The 23,158-nt window shown below is 42.6% G+C and overlaps 2 protein-coding genes across 4 annotated transcripts in view; one reads left to right on the top strand and one right to left on the bottom strand.

Annotated features, from left to right (window-relative positions):
- The window catches only part of RB195_002480 (uncharacterized protein), a gene marked incomplete at both ends in the record, with an annotated part of 36,800 nt that extends 20,172 nt beyond the window's left edge, over positions 1-16,628 (top strand). For both annotated transcript variants that reach the window (XM_064199758.1, XM_064199759.1), the window contains 25 exons: positions 1,020-1,162; positions 1,490-1,644; positions 1,703-1,863; positions 1,936-2,052; positions 3,413-3,505; positions 3,573-3,698; positions 3,759-3,851; positions 3,909-3,995; positions 4,053-4,192; positions 5,938-6,070; positions 6,125-6,250; positions 9,853-9,998; positions 10,061-10,244; positions 10,917-11,000; positions 11,353-11,526; positions 13,026-13,123; positions 14,552-14,674; positions 14,786-14,903; positions 15,001-15,159; positions 15,225-15,355; positions 15,417-15,540; positions 15,865-16,014; positions 16,103-16,183; positions 16,244-16,408; positions 16,497-16,628. In XM_064199758.1, coding sequence (XP_064055639.1) covers positions 1,020-1,162; positions 1,490-1,644; positions 1,703-1,863; positions 1,936-2,052; positions 3,413-3,505; positions 3,573-3,698; positions 3,759-3,851; positions 3,909-3,995; positions 4,053-4,192; positions 5,938-6,070; positions 6,125-6,250; positions 9,853-9,998; positions 10,061-10,244; positions 10,917-11,000; positions 11,353-11,526; positions 13,026-13,123; positions 14,552-14,674; positions 14,786-14,903; positions 15,001-15,159; positions 15,225-15,355; positions 15,417-15,540; positions 15,865-16,014; positions 16,103-16,183; positions 16,244-16,408; positions 16,497-16,628 — 3,243 coding nt within the window. The remainder of the gene's footprint in view (positions 1-1,019; positions 1,163-1,489; positions 1,645-1,702; positions 1,864-1,935; positions 2,053-3,412; positions 3,506-3,572; positions 3,699-3,758; positions 3,852-3,908; positions 3,996-4,052; positions 4,193-5,937; positions 6,071-6,124; positions 6,251-9,852; positions 9,999-10,060; positions 10,245-10,916; positions 11,001-11,352; positions 11,527-13,025; positions 13,124-14,551; positions 14,675-14,785; positions 14,904-15,000; positions 15,160-15,224; positions 15,356-15,416; positions 15,541-15,864; positions 16,015-16,102; positions 16,184-16,243; positions 16,409-16,496) is intronic.
- A 3,718-nt stretch (positions 16,629-20,346) lies between these two features.
- Positions 20,347-23,158, bottom strand: part of RB195_002481 (uncharacterized protein) — a gene marked incomplete at both ends in the record, with an annotated part of 32,885 nt that continues 30,073 nt past the window's right edge. For both annotated transcript variants that reach the window (XM_064199761.1, XM_064199760.1), the window contains 3 exons: positions 20,347-20,478; positions 22,762-22,926; positions 23,040-23,120. In XM_064199761.1, coding sequence (XP_064055641.1) covers positions 20,347-20,478; positions 22,762-22,926; positions 23,040-23,120 — 378 coding nt within the window. The remainder of the gene's footprint in view (positions 20,479-22,761; positions 22,927-23,039; positions 23,121-23,158) is intronic.

The following is a 23,158-nucleotide window of genomic DNA, read 5'->3' on the forward strand; positions in this document are numbered from 1 at the left end:
CCTGCAGCTCGTGATGCTCCGCTGGCGTATTAGCTTTAAAGTTTTGAGAGACAGGGATCTCTTGTTGGTTTTAAAACAGGCTTCTTCGTGCAGTCGCGAAAGTGTTCAACTAGCCGGTCCTATTCCTCGTAGATGTTGTCCGTTGCGAAATCTTCCCAAAAAGGCAGATAGCGTAGCGAAGAGTTCTTTCTGAGTGATAGTTCTGGGACTTTCTTTTGTGAATTTAGCGGGTTTCTCTTCTTTCCTAGTGAAAGGAAATCTTTCTCGGAGGAGGGGGTGGTCCGATCCTGTGTAGAACTTTGGCACAACAACGAAATCCGTCAGGCATAACGTTTTAGTGACGATGGTGTGGTCACTTCCATTACGGTACCCTCCTCCGAGTGATTCCCACGTCCATCATAGGGAGGAGGGCTTCTCGAATTGTGAGTACCCGGGGTTGCAAGAGTCATATAGGCTGTCGAACCGGAAAAGGACTAAGACCTTCCTGGCGCTACCGCACCACTGTCGCTGTTCTCCGGAGTCAGGAGACCCTTTCTTATTACTGTGACATGCGTGAAATTTTAAACCCCATGTGCAGGCTGCAAGCCACTGCTCCCACGGGTTTGTGGTAGAAAGATCTGTCCTCTCAAAGGGGACAAGCGGAGCTTATTTACTGGATGGTCTCCAAACCGCCTCCCTTGCCCATCCCAGTCACTTGATTGCAGGCTTTTGGCCGGACCGACGTTCGGGACACAAAGATGTCATGAGTCAGTCCTTTTTTAGCAGAAACAGGGAGTCCATTCTCTGACTCCACTCGCGTCTCTGGGCAAGCACAAGGTTGCTTTTGGTCCGTTATTAGCCCCTATCCGCCACCTGAGGACTCGCCACGTAGCCTCGCGACTAAGCGGGTGTAATCCCTCTGGTGAGGGAGATCCGTGAAACAGTAACAATAGCATTCATATTAATAATTGTTGCTACCACTATTATTGTTAATATTATCAGTAGTGGTGGTGATAAATGATAGGTTTTCGAATTCACAGGAGTGGGGACGTTTGTACAAACTAGAAGATGTAAAAATGGCATGGAATGTCCCAAGCGAAAAGTGCAGAGCTGTTATGGAGGAGATCCTGAGAAAGTTCTTGTTCCCTGTAATGGACCTGATTAAACATGTTCATGTAGACAGGTCAGTTGCACTCGGCTTTTCATCTCTCGCATCTCTGTTCTGTTACTGCTTGATAATACCTTTTTCGTTTTCGAAGCTTTCTAACTAAGGCAGAAAATTTATTAGGGCTGAGTGTTGAAAAAGACGTGTATTAGAAATTATTGGCCTAACAAAGTCGCCTGCGGCAATCTACGCTCAGGAATTTGCTCTACGCTGTAGATTTGAAAAGTCAAGTCTCATTTGTTTTTCGAAAGAGTATTAGGTAGATCAGGAAACTTCACAACGTCGAGATTAATTTCTTCTTTAGACAAGAATGTAGCTGGACGTTCAAACCATTTTAGTTTCTAGGGAAACACTCAAAAAATCATTCACTATAATGAGTTCGATTCTCACTGGTGGTGGCACATGCTTCTCTCTGCCGCCGTCTCCATTAGTGGCGTGCCCTATATCAGCATTACCGTGGTTTAATGCGAACATCCCAAACACTGCGGTATTCACGTCCGGTTAGTACTTATCTAGTTGTCGCAGACTTGAAGCTTATTGCAGTCAAGAATTTTTAAGAAATTCGTCATCCATCTGGTAAAAACATTCGCGAGATGCTGACAGACCTGATAGAAAAGATAATCAACCGATCCGAAACATCAAAGCATGACCTTAGTCAGGTGTTGGTCACTATTTGTTCAATGCTTCATTATCTCATACACATTAACTACATTGATTCAGTGAGTTTGTTTCTAGCGTGGAAAAAGGGTTGCCTAACGTTTCAGCTGCGTGGTAATCAAACATTTATTCAGAGTGAACTTCTGTCAGCAACTGAGACTCAAACGGAAATATTCACATATATGACAGATCCGGTGAACAAAAGCTATCCAATTTACGTTTTAGAATCAATGGCCTACGTATGTCACATGGTGAGGTCTAACTATGGTTATTTGAAGACACTCAAATCTACTATGTTGTTCTGGGGGTTGACGATAACGGCACCATTTGATTAGTACTGCTAATTCCTACACAGAAGCCGAAGAAACTTAAAACCTCCACTTTCGGACCCATTAACGTGTCAAGCTGCTCTTCGCTGTTCTTTTTTTTTTCTTTTCAAGCTGTTCAAATGTGTTAGTTTGGTTGGAAAGCAAAGGATTTTTATGTTCCAGTAAAATGTTAGGAGCGCTACTGAATTTTTTGAGTTCCTGTTGATAATCAGGTCATCAAAACATTAAATTACAAGTATACATACTTAAGATAACTGAGAGGTTAATAGATGTGATTCAACCAAGTGAATCAACTATCAGTGAACTGTAGTCGTCAGATGCCGAAAAACGTTTTGATGAGCTTTCAAAAAGGAAAACCGAGATTCTACTTTGATTCTACGGTTGAAAACCAATGGGCTTCAGCCAGCAATCGTGATCGAGGTGGGACCCTCAATCACGACTGCTGGCTGAAGTCGCGGGGCGCCTCGAGCGCAACCGGTTACTTGACTGCACCTACCCTCAGGCTGTTTTGATCGAAAAATATCAGGTTGTGAAGGTAACGACAACTATCTGTAACCTACGTATACGGGTCTGATCGCTACGTGCTTGCCGTGGTTCCACTAAATCCAATCAAATATTTGTATTATTATGTATTATTATTATGTATCAAATATTCGAGTTTACGCTCTGGGGGCCTACAAGCTATATAACTTGCACAGTTATATGGCGGAAGTATATTAACTCTTGTCGTCCGGCTCACCCCCAAAGACTACCCCAAATGGATGAAACGCCTAGAGAGAACCTTTGGCAACAACTATACTCCGGACATTGTCGACCTGAGGGTGCTCGGTCACTCAGTACAGATACTCAGTTCAGAGGGGACCTCAAGTCTCGCACGATGTGAAACAGTGACGAATTGATGAGTTTTGTGCGAGCTCTTGCTGTAAATCACAGCTGAGCAGAGCTATGTTCAAGAAGGATATGCCTCCACGAAGAACCGGATAACCGCGTCAGGCGAAAGTACTAGGCTGTCGATTAAGTCAAATAGGTCAATCTATGAAATAAATGATTCTCACGTGTACAGTAGTTTTCAAGAACATTGTCCAACTATCAAGCCTCACAAAAACTTATTTAAAAAATAACTCTCAGAGCAACAATATTCTACTAGCTATTCGTACTTTAATCATCCTCCTTGTAGATGTTGATCACTGAGATGTACAGGGATTGTTACTTGCTGTAAATTCTATCAACGCTGGTATATTTTGTATTGAAAAGTTTTGAGCAACTCATTTCTTAGTTTCAGAAACATGCAACAGTAACTTCAACACTTCTCAGTAATTTCCATTTGCGAGTTATCCGTCTATTGATTCGATTATCTCTGAACGATTATGCTGAGGTCTGATCCCAAGACGCTATTAGACTTATTGATCACCTTGGAGCGATATAAGCGATCCGAGTCTTAGGTACGAATGACTGCACAAACTGAGTTACATCTTGTTTTTGCTGAATACACGGTGGCAAGGGAAGCAGTAATCGATGACTTCATCCATTTGTTGGTAAATGATAAGGCAAGTAAGGAGAAAGTTAAGGTGAGTGCGGCGGAGCTTTATGGTGCTGATTAAAAGCACAACAAACTGCGCTACATACAGGGAGCTCTTGATGTTATTTCAAAGTCGAAACTGGCAACAAATTCTAGCGTACCAGCCAGGATAAAAATATGGCGTTCGTTGTTAGAAATGAAGGCAAGCATTCACATAAGCCAGTTTGACAAAAAGATGTTCTGATTATTGACATTACAGTCCTTGGATGTTCGAGGTATTCTTGACGTTTACGAAGGAATCTCAAAGCAAATTGGGAGCATGCAGAAGCCAATGATGAAACACTACGTCCGTTCTAACGTGTTCTTGTTTGCTATTTTGAATATTCCGTGTATCCAACTTTAGTCATGCAAGAATTTGACAGCTTTCTGTGAGACAATGTTCACAAAGCTGCAGAAGGCCGGTGAATGGTCGAAGTTCAACTGTGAGAACTCGTTGGAAATGACTAGGAATATGCAGAAACAAAAAAGAATTGAGAGCAAGAAGTGCGGTATTTTCCATTATTTGCCGTTGGTCTACAAGTATCAATGATTTTACTGTGAGGACTAGCGCTCTTGTCATTCTCTAGTTCCTGCTCTCGACTGATACTGCAACTCACTTCCCATCCGAAAAGAATTAGTTTTTTTTTTTTTTTTACATACGGGGCGGGACAGGGAAGCGGAGAATTTTGAATGTAGTAATGGGAGTTAGTTGACATGTGGGAGTGGCGGAGTTCAGTATAAAATTACTTGCCATTTACGTATCATGGACCTGTGGCTCGGCTCACGACGTGCATTTTCTGTGAAATCATTTCCCAAAATCGTTATAGCGTGACTGCTGCTGAACGGGAACTGTGGCATCATTGCAGTTTAGAATGTCCTGCCTGCATTCCAACTTGTTAGGCCTTCAGTACATGGGTTAAGAATTTTGAGGAGCTCTAAAAAAAGAAGCCATCAGGGTATCAACGTTCTCAACCACAGAAAACATTGAAGCAGTTCGGGAGCACCATGTGAACCGATCCACTGGTCCATGGTTAGTAAATTGATGTTGAATGGCATTGCTCAGGCATAGCACATCTTCATAACGTCAACGATTTATTTTTTTTTCTGAACCCACAGTCTACAAGTAGTTGAGATGCTTATATTCGCTGCCGAACTTGTCCAACCCGTAGGAGCAATGCGTTACTAACGGGACAGGTCAAAAGAAGAAAAAGGCCGGTTGAACGTACTTAAATGCGACGTCAGCTTTAGATTATATAGTCGTGTCAAAAAGACACGATGGAGTTGCGTAAGCGGCTGCGTTCGAAGCGGCGCGGTGGAGCGTAGCACCGAGGTGGAACCGTAGCTACCACCACCCGTCGCTGCAGTTCGCGTTGATCCCACTTCGATTCCAATTGCTGCCTCCAGTGCCCCGCTTCGACAAGTCAAAAGACTGTTGAAACATCGACATTATGGTACAGATCATTTCTTTCGTCACTGGAGTTTTCTATAAAGAGTTATTGTCCAGTATGCAAAATGTCAGCATGTCATAGTCTTGCGAAGAATAGTAGTTATGGATAGATTCAAACGTGTATAGCGAGCCGTGCCGTGGAACTATTTGACTGACATGTTAGGACTTTTCTATTACTAGAAACTTACCATACGGGAGCGAGTTGTCTGGCGCCACTGAAAAACGCTTTGGGATCAGAACACGAGCTTCCGCCCTCGTGGAATCTCTATAGTCCGACTTTTTTCTTTCTTTTCTTCGTTTTTCTTCGTCTTCTCATCTGCCTTTTCCTATATTGGATCTTATCCGGAACGCACTACGTATTCGCTTCTTGACTATTCGAACTGGGGAATATTCTCTAAGGATGAAAAATGAGGTTTAGCAGAACGCTGAACAGTAATCCTAGCATGTAGCTGTAGAATGAATAATGTTTTGTATCAAAGCTAATGGTGTTTGCTGCTGTCGCAGCGACAGTGTACCACGTCGCTGACGACGTTGGTACTTCAAGACGAATAGATAGGGGTAAGGGTGATTCACGGCGTTCTGGAACATATTTGTTTGCTCTGGTGTCCCTAAAGATGCATCGCTCGATCACTCGCGTTGTACCGCTTAGACTTAAAATTAGACTGTACAGGGGACTTGTGCGGCTAGGCCTGTAAGGGTCTTTTTTTTTGAAAAAAAGAACTTTTTCTTGTAAGGGTTTTTTTTGGTGATACATACTCAGAACTACCATTTATCTATTGTGTCAAATACACATATTTTCAAGAGAGCGGGAAGAGTTGGTAGCAATGTTACTTGAGCATATGTCCAGCAAAGACTTGACACATTCACGCATGAAACTTTGCCGGACAATGCTATGGCGCTGTCAGATGGAAAAATCTGGAATAGAAACTATAAAAGTAATTTTGAATTCATATGACACATTTTTATTATAAGTACAACTCTGTTTTTAGATCTTATTGTCAAAAATTGCTGATGAAGAGAAACACTTTCGCGATCAAAGTGCCGAGGAATTGTGTTATTGGCTAAAGGCCCACAAACCACGCACTATTCGCATGAAGTGGCCTTGTCCTAAGAAGGTAATATTTATTGTTTCCTAATCCAACAACAATCAAATTTCTTGCGTCTTGTACTAAAATCAAACTCAATAGTAGATTTCCTACAATCGGAGTGAAAATGCCTTTAAATTGTGCATTATTCGGCTCAATGCTGAAACTCGTCATCTCTTCGTACATGAGGTAGCCAACGTACATATTTATCTGTATGAATGCGATACGTCTGCCGCAACGTTCTTCACTGGTTTACCCACATTCGCTCTGCCTTCAGAACGGCGAACAGCTAAGGAAAATAAGTAAGGCGCCGGACAAGAGGTACATGCAAAAATCGGCTGGTAGTCGCTGATCTGTCCCCGGTACCATGTGAACACGGCTATCGCAACACCAGCTGGGGGCTCCCACGACCGCCTGAGATCATCTAGATCTCCCTTCTCTCTTACATTCCAACGTTAGGCAAACTCAAGAAGCAACACATCGGCTTAAAGGCAGCGTACCTTTGACTTGGTGAAGAACCCACAGCGAAAGCGAAAATGTTTGGGTGGTAGATTGCGGAAAACAGCGTGGTTCCGCTCATCTTCTCCTAATCATGGTAAAAAAAAACGGTATGGGAACCGCTTTAGTTTCTACGAGGTACGTTAGAATATGCGTCTATGTGCACGTCTCGGTTCCCTCAGCAACATTTTCGTCGGTTGCACTTGAATAGGCTGGTGAGAACACATAACTGATCTTCGACCTCTCGCGCTTGGGTGCGACGCATGCACAAAGGTGGAGCGTTATAACTGAAATCGTCGTGAAAAACGGCATTTTCCAGGTTTTTACAACTTACGGCGTTTCTCGGCAGTTATCTAAAATGCCGCTAGTATACTATGATCTCGGACTTGAGGAATAGTACCGCAGCTTTTACCTTTGTTTCGGAATTTTCATGGTAGGTTTTCTATAGGCCTTCTAAATGCTCCTTTACTCAAATACACAGTGTGCGTCTCTCTTTTCCTATGCGATCGTCACCAAACGACTTGTACCTGATGCGACACTTCTGATACCACGCAGTCACCCTCTCTGCCATATGAGCAAACCGCGCGGCCGGCAGTTGTGCAGGCGGTCATACGCACGATTACATACAGCTGGCTTGAGGTTCACTGGTGGTGTTTCCACAACCCTCAGCTCACTCTGTAGACCCGCGTAGAGTAGACAGCTCCGAATAGATCTGCTAACATCATCAGATAAGTGAGATAGACAGAACGGAATCTTTTCTGCTTGACCACGTAAGATCTTTGAGAAGGAGCTCGTACCTGTAACACAGACTTCAGCAGGGTACTCAATGGTTAGTGCCATTTTATGAGCCAAATCTAGAAACCATATTTATTGCACATATGGCAGATAGGATGCATGCATGATATCAGGAGTGGTGTCTTACAACGTTCAGGGCGTGTGGTGACGACTACATAGGGAAAACGAGACGACTATTGTATGATCGAGTAAGAGAGCATCTAGATGGGCTCGCAAATACTAGGATTTCTACCACACTCGAAGCGCACCGCAAAATGCGTCATGGAAACTCTGAAAGGTAAAACCAATGATACTTTCCGTCGTGTCCGAGATCAAAGCACGGAGAGCATTAGAGGCATGGATAACTACTAAAAGTCTAAACTACTAAAACTACTAAATGATCAGGAATGATGAGGAAGCATTGCAGTCACAAATAGACCAACTCCATATCAAGATCCCATATCTCTACGGGCTTAGATCTGCGAGGTTCTTAGTTCCTACGTGAAAACCCTTGTGATCCATATTTGTGATAATCTCTTGCGTTACCAAGTTAAGCAAATGAGCTGAGCACCAGCCGATGTATTGTTGCCAAAGCTTGCCTATTGTATGAATGCTTTCTGCAACGTTATGATGCGCTTGAGAGAATAAATCACCGATGCCTTTGGTTTCCCAGGCTCTGACAAAGGCGATAACGCCGAAATGTTAGCTGTTGGTAAAGAAAGTTCCAACACCAATCCTGACTTCAGCTCAAGCAGATCAGTATATAAGCTTATTTAATCAATCTGAGCATTTCAAGCTGTTTCTTTTTAGAAAGGGTTACTAGTGGATCTTTTGGGGGTAGATTTACAGAAGAAAACAGATTACGAGTTTTATTGTGAGTGATAGTTTTGACAAAGGAATTTCCGAAGAGCAGTGACTCCATGCTCCGCGGTACTAAATTTACTAAATTATCAACCCATCAACCATTCCATAATCTTTTTTGGACTTGTTTCTTAAATGAATCATTCAGAGATAAACTTCCTTCTCCTTCTCTTGAGTGGGAACTGCGGCGGTAAGTTGCAGACAAACGCACATCCCCATAGGGAGTGATCAATACAGTGCACTTTTTAATTGATTTTCTTGAGAGGTAGCCAAGATTAGTATTGATCGTCTTTATTAAACAACAGCTAACGTTTCGGCGTTATCGCTTTCGTCAGAGCCTGGAAAAATCAAAGCCATTGGTGATTTATCCTCTCAAGCGCCTCATCACCCTACAGAAAGCATCCAAACGGTAGGCCAACTCAAACAGCAACACATTGGCTACCTTGTTCGCTAGACTTGGTAACGCAACAGACCACCACGTACCACAACTATAAGTCACAAAGGTTTTATATAGGGACCTCACGGCCCGCCCCATAGATCAAAACCCGCATAGGTCTTGATATGGGGATAGCTCGTTTGTGATAGCAATGCACTCATCCTTTCAACAAGAGGGATGAGCGCATTGCTATCAGGATCACGCTGAGTGCATTGCTATCAGGAAGGGTTTTCATCTATGGGGCGGGCCGTGAGGTGCCTATATAAAACCTTTGTGACTCATAGTTGTGGTACGTGGTGGTCTGTTTCGTTACCAAGTCTAGCGAACGAGGTAAGCACTAGCCAATGTGTTGCTGTTTGAGTTTCCCTGCCGTTTGTATGCTTTCTGTAAGGTGATGAGGCGCTTGAGAGGATAAATCATCAATGGCCGTGATTTTTGCAGGCTCTGACGAAGGCGATAACGGCGAAACGTTAGCTGTTGTTTAATAAAGACGATCAATAACAACCGTGGCTACAGCTCAAGAAAATCAATTAGAAATTACGTTTCAACATGCCGAGATTCAAAGACAGTCGAACATGAGCAATATGCACTTTATCATTTTATCCTCTTCCTCTCTCGTGGAAGGCTCTCCGTCCGAGTCATAGGCAATTAAAGTGGCTGACGAGGTGCGGCTTGAACCACCGTTATTGGCACATGTATATCAACTCGTTATCAGCTGAGTTTAACCACATCACACCTGCGAAAGGGAACAGAGAGCAATGGGGAGGACAGCACAAGAGGGTGAAAGTGGACAAAACTTTGCAACCGTGTTACTTTTAAACTGGCGAGTTATGCCGTAGTTAGTCTAGGGCATTTGGATCTCTTATACCACAAAGAAAAACAAACAAGAAGACAGCTTTTCTATTAGTGAGTGCTGCCTTTAAGTTCTTCTTAGTCGACTAGTCCGATAACAGCATTTACATTTACGATGATAATCCCGCAACAACCGTTTCAGCTACTACTCTAATGAAAAAGTTTTTTTTTTTTTTAAACGAACGAAAGTAAAAAATTAAATAAATTACAGCAGAAAGATGATGTTCCTTTAAAATGCGGGATTCGACCTGACAATTTATGCTTGGTGTACGATTCGAAGCATCTTCCCAAAACAGAAGAGAAGTGGAACACCACCGTCTTCGTTTCGAAGCAATATGGTTGCTACAAATGGCCGCCGTAAGTTTGCAGCGACTTTTTTTTCTCAGAAGAATGTTTAAGATACATGTGTGATCTGTTAGGTTCATCAGCGTGGTTGTTTTTGCCAAGCGACCGCAGTTGAATCGAACAAAGCTTAGTGACTGCGAAAAGGCGATCGTAGAAGCTTTCGAAAATGCTGAGATGTACAAGAAATGGATCAGTTTGCTTTTAATCGAGAAGAGGGACTTGCCGGAAGTCAGCGAAAGTACTGTGTGGATTGTGAAGGTGAATTACTACGTGTATGGTTTTGTGGAATCGAGCAATAACATTGTAATGTGTTATATAGTTGGGTCAAAACGACTTGAAGCACGTATAGTTGCGTAAGCGGCTGCGCTCGAAGTGGCACGGTGTAGCGTAGCGGGTGGGATCGTGTAAGGATGCTTGCTACCGCCACCCATCTATATACAGAAATAATACATACAGAAATATACAGAATATACAAAATACAGAAACCTCTAAGAGCCCTCTTTTAAAACTGTAGCACTTTCTTCACAATAAACTATGGACTGTATTGGGGCGTCAACGTACTAATTGGCTTGAAGCGGAGACGTTGGGTGAATAAATCCGGTAAGGATCATAGACACTGTACAATTGTGAGCCTTGTACTCACTATTGTTTGTGTGAATTGTAGAGTTTCTTGTTTGCCTGGAAGACCGCCATGAATACGAAGAACTGTCCGCTAGTTCTTATTTTCATTTGGCCACCCCCACTAATGGCAGATTGACCACTCCAAAAAATTGTAGGATTTCTGTACCCGAAACTAGAGAATTGATTGCAAAATTAAGTGCGGATTGTTGATACTAATTTTTCTAATAACTCTATCCGACAACGTTCTAATAGTACGTTTTGTCTTTGTGGTGGAATTTCATTTGTCTCGCGTCCAGTGACTTATTTTAGTACCTTCTTCGCAACTTCCCAGACAGCACAATAATCTATAAACAAATTACCAGAACTCTTATGGAACTACTGAAGAGCCGTAAGGTATCCAATTTGTTTCTTAAAAGCATCAATCCACGAATCTGGGGTGGTACGGGTTCCAGGTGGGTTATACCTGCACAGGGTCGCAGATTGTGGTGAAGAAGATGACTCCGTTCATCACTACCTGCATCAGTGGAAACGGATGAACCCGTAATACTGTTTCTTATGAGCTTCTGTTTCCATGCGCAAGGTTTGCGCATGGAAACACATTGATACAGGAGGAGATGAACGGATCACCCCCTTCCCCGCAATCTACAACCCAGTATGGATATAACCCACCTGAAGCCCGTACCACCCCAGATTCGTGGGGTGTTGCCTTTAAAGAGAATTATTAAGCATTTAAAACGAGCTTCAGAGAGCTGAACAAAGACTCGCTGCTGAATTTTTTGCGGGTGTAGCTATGGGGACGAAATATCGTGGCTTCAAAGAACTTAACGAGTTGTGGACGTGGTTGGCACCAGCAGTGGATCTTATGTACGACTTCTTGAATGCTGATGCACATTTTGCTTGGCATGCCTGTCTTACGACGGTGAGCCTCATTTCTTTCCGTTGTGTGTTTGTCATCGTTGATGAAGGATTATTTGCCTTTTTAACCAATTATTTCATTTTCTTTTATTCTTCATAGGGATATGATAGTACGCTTAACATTAGACAGATTTTCTGGCCCTTGATTGATGCTTTTGAAGCACTAAGGGATGCCCATAGTACTTTCCGTAAAAATGTAAGACATTATGAGCTGTTCTAATTTGCTTGTTGTTTTGTTTTATGGGTCTGAAACGAATAGTGCTTGAGAAAAAATCTGAGAAAGAAGTAATGCCGGTAGGGAGTTCATTCCAGCCGACGAGATAAGAAATATCCGGCGAGCGCACAATTCTCGACGACTTGAGGGGTTTCTTCCTGATGATTTCAATCTTCAAAGTGAACCAGGCGGGCGACCTGAAAATAAAGTAGTGATGATGGGTTAGAAGCAGTTAAAATTCGCGTGCATTAGAACCAAGGTTTGACATTACTGTCCCAACAATATTTAACCATTCAAAACCAATCAAGGCAAGGTCAAAAAGACGTTGATGTGATGGTGTGGACTGTTCTCGACAATTGTTGGTGATTATGCTGTATAAGGATGAGTTGATCAAACACATCTCCAAAAACCAATGCCATCCGTATGCTCGTTCCAGCGCTGGTGTTTCGCACTGCAACTTCACAGTCGTAGAGAAGCGACTTGAAGCCTGATGTTAGAGCGCAGCCTCTCATGCAATTATGCAATTGCGCCGGCTTTCAGGTCATTTTGGCTCGGTTTTGACATCTGATCATATTCTTATGGCGAATGTCCACTACAACTAGTTAGACGAGATAGGGTTGTAGACTCCAGGATCAGAGCTGGTTTCACTCACCTTAGAACGCTTCTCTATGTATACCCCTCAGCAATCTATTCATTGGTTTCACTTGGTTTTTGACGTCTGCGTAGCTGGATGCTGCTCGTGTACAAACTTGGAGCGTTGTAACCGAAATTGTTGTGAATAACGGAGTCTTCGACGCTGTTTTTTTTTTCTTACAACGATTAGGAAGAGGCGAGCGGAAGGCAAACTCTACCAGGTGTCACGCCAGTAACCGTGTTCAAACTACAGAAACTGATGACTTCCATATCTCGAACTCATTGATCCTCTTACTGTACGGTAAACATTTCTGGTCAAGGTAGAGGCAAAGACGTTCATGATTTTGTCACCACTCGCTGTCCGCGCTTATTCGCTTCCCGGCATTATCAACTACTTTTAAGCTGGCAGAGTCGATAGCCTACACCTCTGATTTCACTAATTGTGGCGCCTTTTTGCTGCGATATAAACCGATGGTTAGCTTCAAAACTGACATTCCTTGCTTGATGAACTAACATTTGTGCAGAATCCAATACCATTCTCTCCTTATCTTCTCGGTATGTGCAACCGCATTCTAGTACAAAAATTGGGGCGTATGCTGCACAAAACAAGAAACTGAGGGCCTTGAGCAACTGGATCATAGAGATTTGTTTGTCAGGTTCTTCACAGAAACGACTCTAGAAGGTATTGGTGGCTCATAGAGCAGTTGCTGAAAGGTATGGCTCGTCCTGCACCGACGGCATGGCATCAAGCAGTGTAAGTTTCTCTTCATAATAAGCTATCTTTACGCCCACAATTTTCATCTCAAGCGAATTTCTGCAAATTCATTTAATAGCCCTCGAAACGTTAACAGAAATAGTCTTCTTTGTGTTTTTTTTTTTTGACGAAAATGATGCAATAACGAAAGAGCTGTCGTGACATTTTATTGTCACAGGCTTTACCTTATTAATCTGTGTATGTATGTATGTATATATGCATATATGTATGTATATATGTGTGAGTATGAAATGACTTAAATAACTCATTGTGGCCAATGCAAGAGCATTAAAAGTCGATGGTTGGGATGGTTTGGTCGCCGTTCATATTCAGGCTTGAAGAGACCACAATGCTTAAAAGATCTTTTTCCCTGGCAGTCTGCGACATTGATCTATTGGATTGAGAAATAATTTATAGATTTTCCTTTCCAAACTCAAAAATGAGCGTAGAAGTGAAAGTATCGGCAGAATGTTGTTTAATTTCTGGCAGAGAATTTCTCGCTTTTCAAAGCTATAGTGGTCTGGTTTTTCATGACATCTATTTTTCTAGGGGCGGGTGCAGTGTCGCAGATAGAGGTTCCGCTGCTTGTACGATCGATCGGAGGTTCGAATCGGCACTAGCGCCCACCAAGCCTTTCATCCCTCCGAGCTCGATAAATTGGTGCCAGACTTGTCTGGGAGAACAAAAACTGACTTGACACATCGGCTAGCCCTCGCAAGTCATTTTATAGGTTACAGTTCAGTTACAGTTACAGTTACACGTTTGTGAACCTCAAACGATTCTGAATTGAAGTGAAGGTGGTGGCGCATCCCAAGCGGATCGATTAACGCCAGACACTTTATCATTTATCCTTTGTCCTTTATCTATTTTTCTACAAAGCTAAAATGGGGTCTGAAGTGGACAAAACATAGCACTTTCGACACATTTATCTACATATCGCCGCCTAGTTCTTTTTTCTTTCGTAAGAGAGAGAGAAAGAGAGCGATAAGAGACTGTATAGAGATTCTGAAAATTAGTGTAATCCACAAAATTCTGTGACAAAGTCATATTTAAATGACTTTGAATATTACCCAATTGGGCAAGTTACAGTAACATTGATAAGGATTTGTTTCTTTTTTGTATATCTTCGAGGCGATAGAGCTACTTCAGTTGAGATCTGTGCTGCGTATTGAGAAGGAGCAATGTTTACGATATTGCGCCGTTTTTGCGCTTCAAAAGTGAAATTTTTGACTAGCGATGGATTATCGCCGGTCTAGTTGTTCGAGGAAAAATTCATTTTTTCCTATTTTGTGAAGAAAGTAAATATGCCATACTCTCCAATGTTGTTCCTTCCTTACTTTTCCAGTCTCTTCCAGCCATTATTCAACTAGCTTCTTTGATGTCTCATGCAAAACTCTTCGACAATTTCGTTGCAAACCAACGTTATAGGAGATCAGTGAGCCTACCAGCAACCTCTTGGAGAGAAACGGAAACATGTAGAAGAATCTGTGAGATCGCCTGGAGAAATCTGCCTAAAGCTCGGATAGAAACACAACGCATTGGAATCTCAAAGTAACACTTTAGAAAAGTCATTGAATCTGGAGCATGGCTGAAACTAGGAACATCGCATAGGTTACCGTTCTGGTTCTTACTAGTGAAGCGACAGAGTCTATAACTTTTAAGCGCATTCAAAAATATATCTGCAATCCTTGATGCAAATATGAACAACAACTTCAAAGGATTACCAAAGAGATTTCAAATTGAAAGTATCGATTTTTGGCTGCAACGTTTCGAAGGGAATGTAAGTTCATCAAAATTGTATTTCGTCCAGTTGTTACTTTCACTTATGTTTTTCACGGTACTAGCAACCAACGCTGCTTAAAAATAATAAATTACAGCTTGGCGAAACTGCTAGTAACAAATCTGGAGCAGCAAGCGCACAGACGTCCGAAACAAAAGTGAACGTCCAGGGATTAGAGTCCAAGAATATCTCAATGAGTGAAGTTGCTCAAAAATTGGCCAAAGCAAGTGCGCCAATTACTCCCCCTGTGGATGTGGTTAGCCTGTGCAAACGCCTCCTTTTGCAACACATAGAACAAGGGAGTTCCCACTTTAATTGCAGGCTCAAATCTATCTTCGAACTCTCTTGGAATTCCTTCTGCAGTACTATGAAGATGGCATGACCTGTCTTACTTCTGGTATTATCTCTCTACTTCCTGTACTCTTGGAGTATGCTAACGAGGAGGATGCTCAGTGAGCGGGACTGTTTTTGTTAAACATCAGAGACTTTCATAGATCATAATTGTACTTTTAGGGTGGTGGGATCATATAAGGACATGGATATAAAATACAGTGCAAGTCTTCTTATCCACGATCACATGTCAAATTTACTATTGACATCAAAATTCGCTGATTTGTTCCTCAACACTGTTCTCCAGGTAAAGGATTGTTCCTCTCCACCCTTATCGACCTATCGATAGGGTAGAAGTTCTAAATGCAATTATTGGTAGTTTTTTTTTTGCTTTCCTTTTTACTTATATACGTCGCACTGGTTGCGATGCGTTGGCATTTGGATAACATACGGAAACCACTTCACGCTCCTATCATTATTTTTGCTCCTTCACATTCTTAGCTATGCGGCTATAGCGCTGATAACAGCATTGTCGAAAAGCTCAGAGTAATAATCAATAAACGAAAAACGAACCCGGAGGGTTTCAGGAATTTTCGATTATCTTTAGCTCCATCAACTCTAAGCATTACAGTCATACTACACATCATATGTATGGCGAGTGAAAGTGTCTGTGTTGAAATTCGTCCAAGTGCTAGTTTTCTCCAACGTCTACGAGCTGGAACGAGGCGATCGTGCCCACAAGGTTGCCAGGCTGCTCTTTGACGCAGTCGTTGACCGCCAGGTAGGTCCACTTTGCTGTGTCACTTTTTTGTTTCCTTGTTGTTTTTTTTTCTGTAAATCATTGAATAGAAATCGGCACTTCTTTTTAGATGGAAGTTCGCACGGAAGCATCTCGATGCATGCTCACCCTTATCCTCTGCAACTACATAAAAGTCGACAAAGAACTCACTGTGCGTACAATCACTTTGATTTTCGGCATATCCTTGTTTGCGCATTTATGATTTCTTTAGAATTATCTGGATGAAATGATGAAAAGCAAAAATATCTCAACATTACACGGTGCAATAGTTGGAATGGGAGCAGTGGTCAGGGCCCATCCATATTCGACTCCACCAGAGGTCAAGCCTATTCTGAAGGCTCTATGTGGAGTCACAAGCCATAATGCAGAACTTCAGGTAACTCGCTCCAACACGCACCTTTTACAGTATCGCAAGTCACAAACACAGTAACGAGATGAAAAACCACTAAAAAACCGACATTTAGAATGCCGCTACATCCGCACTGCGTGAATTTCGACGTACGCATCGTGAGAATTGGGAAAAGACAGCCAAGATTCTAGGCTCTGAACTCGTGTACAAAATTGAAAACGCAATTGCACCTGTATATTATGCATGATTATGGGGGTTGTAGAATATTTTGATTGTTTACGAATTCATGCTCATCTTAAACTGCACTTGTTAGAACAGTATGGATGCAGTAATTCCGTAACAACTTCACTGTTCCTTGTACTTTTGCAGTTATGTTAAAAATGAGGATTTAAGGGAGTGCTCTGTAAATGAAGTGTTCTTTTTACTTTTTCTGTTCAAAACTGGTGCAGTCATAAAATTCGCTGCTATGAATAGTAGAGTCAAAACGACATGAAACACGTACGCAATTGCGTACGCGGCTTCTTTCGAGGCCCTTCGATGGAGCGTAGCGGCTAGAAGCGTGGTGAAATTCTTGCAGGCACCACCCATCGCTGCAGTTTGCGACGGCCCCAACTTGGTTCCAGCTGCTGCCTTCACCGTGCCATTTCGAGCGCGTACGCAAATGCACCGCAACTACACTCGTGTTTCATGTCGTATTGACCCGACTATACATATGATCTTTTTAACAAACTCTTCCTAACTTTATTTGTGAGAACCTAAGCAAGAACAGAGCTGATTTAGAGCTGAGGTGATTTAAAAAATGATTTGAGCTGTATTGTTCGAACATTAAACGTGTTTCAAAGAAAAACTTGGTTCTCTTCGTGTCCCTCGCGAAAGGACAAACCAATGGGCCACTTTTGGGCGAAGTCGGGACACGCGGAATTGCTGGCAAGCCCAACAACGAGAGTCAACACGATCAAGTGTTTCGAACATCGCAAAGAGCAAAATCATTTCTCAGGGAGGATTCTCAGAGATTCCCCATGTCAGGTCCTTCCCACTAGCAGATACACTTCGCGGTGTTTGCTAATAAAACGAAGAAGTGAAAAATTTTCTGGAGATCTTGCATGGTGTACTTAGAAAAATATCGAGAGTTGCCAAGGATACAGGAGTTTGATGAGATATGCATGGCATCAGGGACCTCGAAACATTTTCAGGTCTTTGATAAAGATGAGCTTCTCGAAACGTTAAGTAATAAAGTTTCACATAAAAAAAACATAGTTGGCATATAAAGAAGATATGAATACACTTCCCAATGCTGAGGTTTCATTAGGAGAGGACTTGGCGATTGTTGAAACATCTTCCTCCGCGGCCGCGGATTCTGAAACAGATGAACAACTAAGAACTAACCAAGAATGAGATGAACGGATGATGAACGGAACTAAGTGATTCCGTTTATCCGACAAAGCGGCTCTATGCTATCGAGAAGTGATGGAATCAAAGCGTTTATAATGCATTATATTACTCATATTGTTTACATGGTACACTAGTTCCATCACCCTCCCTTGCACACATTTATTTCACCCGCCTCTTGCGCTCGTAGCACTTCTTTAAACAGAGATATTAGTATTAGAAAGCAAGCCTGCTAAAAATTTTTAAATATCAAGCCAAAGAAGAAAAGAAAAAGAAGCATTCACAGATTGGAGATTAGAAGTTTGTAAATCACCTTAGAAAGTGCGGAAGTTCCTTGGCATATATAAAAAATGTGACCAGTGTATATGGAAAGAAAAATTAGCTGTTCATTTCCACGATACCAAAAATAAAAATAATGCAAAAATATGTCCACAATACCAGTGAAATTAATAACGGTCTGAGGGCACTTTATGGGACAAACCGATATCCGCAGTCAAATATCCATCTAGTTTTCGTCGCGTTCCACAAACTCCAAGTGGTAGATTTGCAGCGAACGCGCACAAATGTCTGCTGTTGGAGGACAATGTCTACGGACTACGCATATCTGTGGTCACCCTAATCAATTACTCCTGTGAAATTTGAAATATGATATTATGTTTATTCATTTTGTTCTTTCAGAGGAAATGTCAACAAATCTAAATGTCGAAACTGCAAAGCAAATGTGTCGCCGAAACAAACTAATAAATTACAGAAATTGCTTAACATTATGTATATTAGATTACATGGCGTCGCCTCAGAACACTTGTTTCTCTGACGCTGATGTGGTCTATTTCATTACGCTAGCCTCCAACGAGCGATTCCAACGTCCAACTCAGAGAGGAGAGTTTTTGGAATTGCGAGTTCAAATGGATGGCCTTAGCCGCATTGACAAACTTGGAAGGTAACTCTCTACTCGTCTCACTGTAATCCGCCAGCCCCGATGTGAACTTCCTCGGAGGTTCTTCTGGGGCAGATTTGGCGTTGAAATCATTCACAGTGACTTTACAAAGACTTGCTCTTCTCTGTAGAACTCCTCCAGACTCACATAGAAATTTCTGACTTCTTCATCTTCATAGCTTAATGTTGAAGCGTAAGCGGCGAAGATAATCAAAGCTTGTGTTGATTCCCACCTCATCGGTAAACATCCGATTCAGGTTGTCATCTCTTCGAAGTAGTCGACTTTGATCGCCATACTCGTGTTTTGACGAGGACAGCTACTCTTCCAATTCATTTACTGTTGCATTTTTCTGAGAACAGTTCTTTTCCAGTTTCATAGACATCGTTCAGTGGGCGGCGTTTTGTCTCAGTTACTCCGATTACGTCGTACTTGGTCTTCTTAAGTTGCGTCGTCACATCATCTCTAATTTGCTTACGTTATATATAAAGATCGTCTCACCCAGATTTCGAGTGCATAAATGATTCCTACGACTTCCCCCTTTCTGGCGCTTTGGTACCAGATGTTCCTGCGGAGTCAGTAGGCTATTTCTTGTTATTGTTTTGCATCCAATTTTGAAACCCAGGCTGCAGGACTCTAGTCTGACGGGTTTTGTATGAGGATGTTGTGTCCTTCCTGAAAAAGACAGGCAGAGCTTATCTGTTAGAGGCGACTTCAAACCTCTTTTTCTCGCATATCTCAGTCATTTGGTTGCAGGTTTTTTTTCCAGACCGACGTGGAAAAAGATAGTTTCCTATCACGATAGAAACAGAGTGTCCACTAAATCCATTCGCCTCTAAGGTCAGGCATAGGTTCGCGTTCGGTCACTGATTAGAATTAAATTGATAGTTCCAGCACCCATACCTGTGAGCCCCATCCTTAACTATATAAACGGATAAAGGATAAAGTCACTGGCGTATCAATCCGCTTGGGATGTGCCAAGGCGTTTTAAAACAATTCGTAATTGTTGAGGTTTTGGAACGCGTGTTGGCCTATACAACGACTTGCGGGGGCCAGCCGATGATCAAGTCAGTGTTCTTATCCCGGCAATTTATCAAAGAGGATAAAGGTTTGTTGGGACTAGGGCGGTTTCGATCCATCGACCGTGTGGCTACAGCGGGACCTCTAATCGACTGCACCACCCTCGCTCTCTAACTCTATAAAGTTAAAGGATAAAGTTTCTGGCGTTAATCAATCCGCTTGAGATGAGCCCTCACGGTCACTTCTACTCAGAATCTTTTGAGGTTTACGAACATGTAACTGGCCTATACAATGATTTTCGGCGGCTAGCCGATGTTTCAAGTCAGTGTTTTTATCCTCCCAGACAAGTACCAATTTATCGACCCCGGAGGGATGAAAGGCTTGGTGAGAACTAGGGCGGATTCGAACCTCCGATCGATCGTGCATGAAGCGGAACCTCTAACCGCTGCACTACACCCGCCCCTCTAACTCTATATTCGCGGGAAAATTCCGACACCGTCAATTTCCTGGTATGCTGTCTTCAATCTCCAAACGTGTAACGTTGATATTTTGTACATTAGAGAGAATTCAAAACCATTTAATGATAGATAGCGATCATTAAAGTGCAAGTATTAATCTCGTATTAAGCATAGTATATCGGAGCAATTGCATTCTCAATCTGATAAATAAGTTCTGATCCAATTATTCTTGTCGTTTTCTCCCAATCTTCGCGATGACTACGTCGAAACTCACGAAGTGCAGCGGTCGCGGCTTTCTGCAACGGCAACAGTTGACACCAGTAGTAAGTTATGAGAATTTAGTTGATTCTCAATAAAAAAATTTGTTTCAGGTACTTTGTACACAAGGGTAGGTTCAAAAAGCGGTTAACTCGTGAAGTGCATTAAATGGGACATGGTAATAAACACTAATTTCAACGTTTGTTTATATAACAAATGACGAAGTATCACCTCAGTGCCCCGCAATTATAAGATATCCCATGACAACTCGGATTTTGCTCACTTTGGGGTGGACTCAGGTAGAATTTCATAACCTTCAAAGTTGGGGAAGAAGGCGAGCATCGGATATAGTTGGATGCAGTTCAAAGTGAGCTATAGGTATGAAGTGTTTCCAACATGGTCCGAAATCGACATTAAAGAACGATAATATTACCGACTACGGTACCTTCAATTCATTGCAAGAGGAACTTCAGGAGTGCGAAGAGTTCTGACTTGGTAAAGGGGAACCGGTCAAGGAAAACTCTCCGAACACACTACGTTACCAAGACCAACGTCACAAAATTAAAGGCATTACCTCTGCGGGAATCTGGAGTGGTGCTGGTTTTAGTTATAAAAAAGATAGTTATAAAATGGGGTGCGACGAGTCCAACGGCCTCGAATTGAAGCCCAGCGCCAGAAAGCTATAAAATGGGGTGTGACGGGTCCCACGGCGTCGTAAAACGGAAAAAAAGGGGGAGGGGAAGGGCACGGGTTCAACAGCATAGAATTGTTGCGCCATATTGCAGTAGTGTTGCGCACTAACTTCGTATGCATGTTGCATGCAGCGTTCCGGGGCGCTATTTTCTACGAGTTCTATCGGGGCGCGCCAACCTTGTGCACGCATATTCCGGGCCGTCTTTTATGGCAATTAGGAAAAAATGGAAGGAATCACCATTCTCCCCATAATCTACGACCCCGTGTAGGCATAACCCACCTGAAACCCGCACCACCCCAGATGAGATTCGTGGGGTGATGCCTTCAATCGTCAACATCTCATCGCTGGGCTCGTGCGAGCTAGCAGCCAAGCTAGATCGGCACCAGATTGAAATCTGCACGATGATTAAAATTAAATAGTCTGATAGCACATCGAAGGTGTTGGCTTCAAATTCATCTACAACGCAGTTCCGAAATCCGAAACAAAGTACAGGTAATTGTCTCTCACTGCACTAGGGATATATCGACTGACGAACGTCGTCATTGCAGTCGAAGAATAACGACTTCACATTATTCCGAAGTATGCTCTTCAGGCAAGAGACCCGATTCAAATCATAGATGTTTTGAGGCAGCTCGACCAGAAAATCTCTGGATCTATCGGGAGACATGATCGCTCCAAAGGACCTGCAGTATATGAACAAAGAAATGCACATCTACCAATATCGGAGGTAAAGCTGAGCTGCGCGCTGGAAATATAAGCCGACTCGACCGCTATCTCACAGCATGAAGGTCTTACCTAGAGTTCGAAGCATTGAATTGTCACATTTCTGTATCAGCCGGTGCACTTTCATAACTGTGGCATTACCTATGCTAAATTCCTGACTGGGAAGCTTCGTATCCCGAACGGATTTACCTGTCACGTCTTGCGGCAAGATGCCAGTCCAGAGAATCTGTCTAGGTGGATCCAAATCCTCTCTTCACAGACCCACAAAGTGCAGACGGGCTCCGGGAGCTCTGGAGAAATCACATCTCCATCAGGCTGCATAAATACTTAGTTCTCGATGTCAGTACTCGAAATGCAGAAGTCTGAGCTACTGATTCCAGGCTATTCTAGCCCCATAATGTCATGTTGGCGTCTCAGTACAAGAATGAACTGAAGATGCAAACTGCTGTTTGACGAGATAAGCCCCCAAAGTTTGCTTGCCCCGACTCAACGTCAAAAAAAAAAACTGAATACTTGACGAGTGATGTAAACGTGGCCGCTAGCATCAGGTCTGGCGAAGAACATTGTTTCCAAATATCTGGGCCACACTCGATGGCGTCCTCGCACGACAGGTCACCGCTCGTGTAAGCGAGGCATGATTGAAGCGGATCAACCATCGGTGTGCTCTTGAACAAGATGTCCGACCTGCTTGATCCAAAAATGGATCCAATATGTTTTAACCAAGGACTGCGACAGTTAATGAACAATTTCTAGATCACGCAGTGATTTTATTCCATGAACATAGATATAGTCGATAACCGCTTCAAAGTTTAATCTACGAATACTCCAAAACCTTACCAAAGCTTGATTTATGTCTGATTTGGAACCTGTAACAGTGTCATTCCGTAAGTTTTTTACGAATCACCTGCAATTCAGCACTGTGACTAGTGATGGCACACAATGATCGCAACATGGGAATAATGTACGGAGGAGTAGAGTATGGATGTGCCATCACGACCGCTCCCATTGCTAACACGGCGCCATGCAACGTAGCCCTATCTCTGCTTTCAGAATAAGAACGAATTTTATCCTGGAACAGAAACGGGTCCATCGATCTCGAGAAAGCAACTAAACTGAAGAACTAGGCACAAGGAGCTGATTTCTCCTTTTTTGTCGCAGCAAAATTCTCACTGCAGGACTCACCAATAATGATTTGTCAATCTTTGCGTACTCGCAGTGAATTAATGTAAGCAAACACCTCGATGCCTCAAGTCGCACTTCGACCTCAAATGACGAGAAATTATCCAGAGATCAACTTCGTG

The sequence above is a fragment of the Necator americanus genome, chromosome IV, assembly GCF_031761385.1.
Source record: "Necator americanus strain Aroian chromosome IV, whole genome shotgun sequence".
NCBI lineage: Eukaryota > Metazoa > Nematoda > Chromadorea > Rhabditida > Ancylostomatidae > Necator > Necator americanus.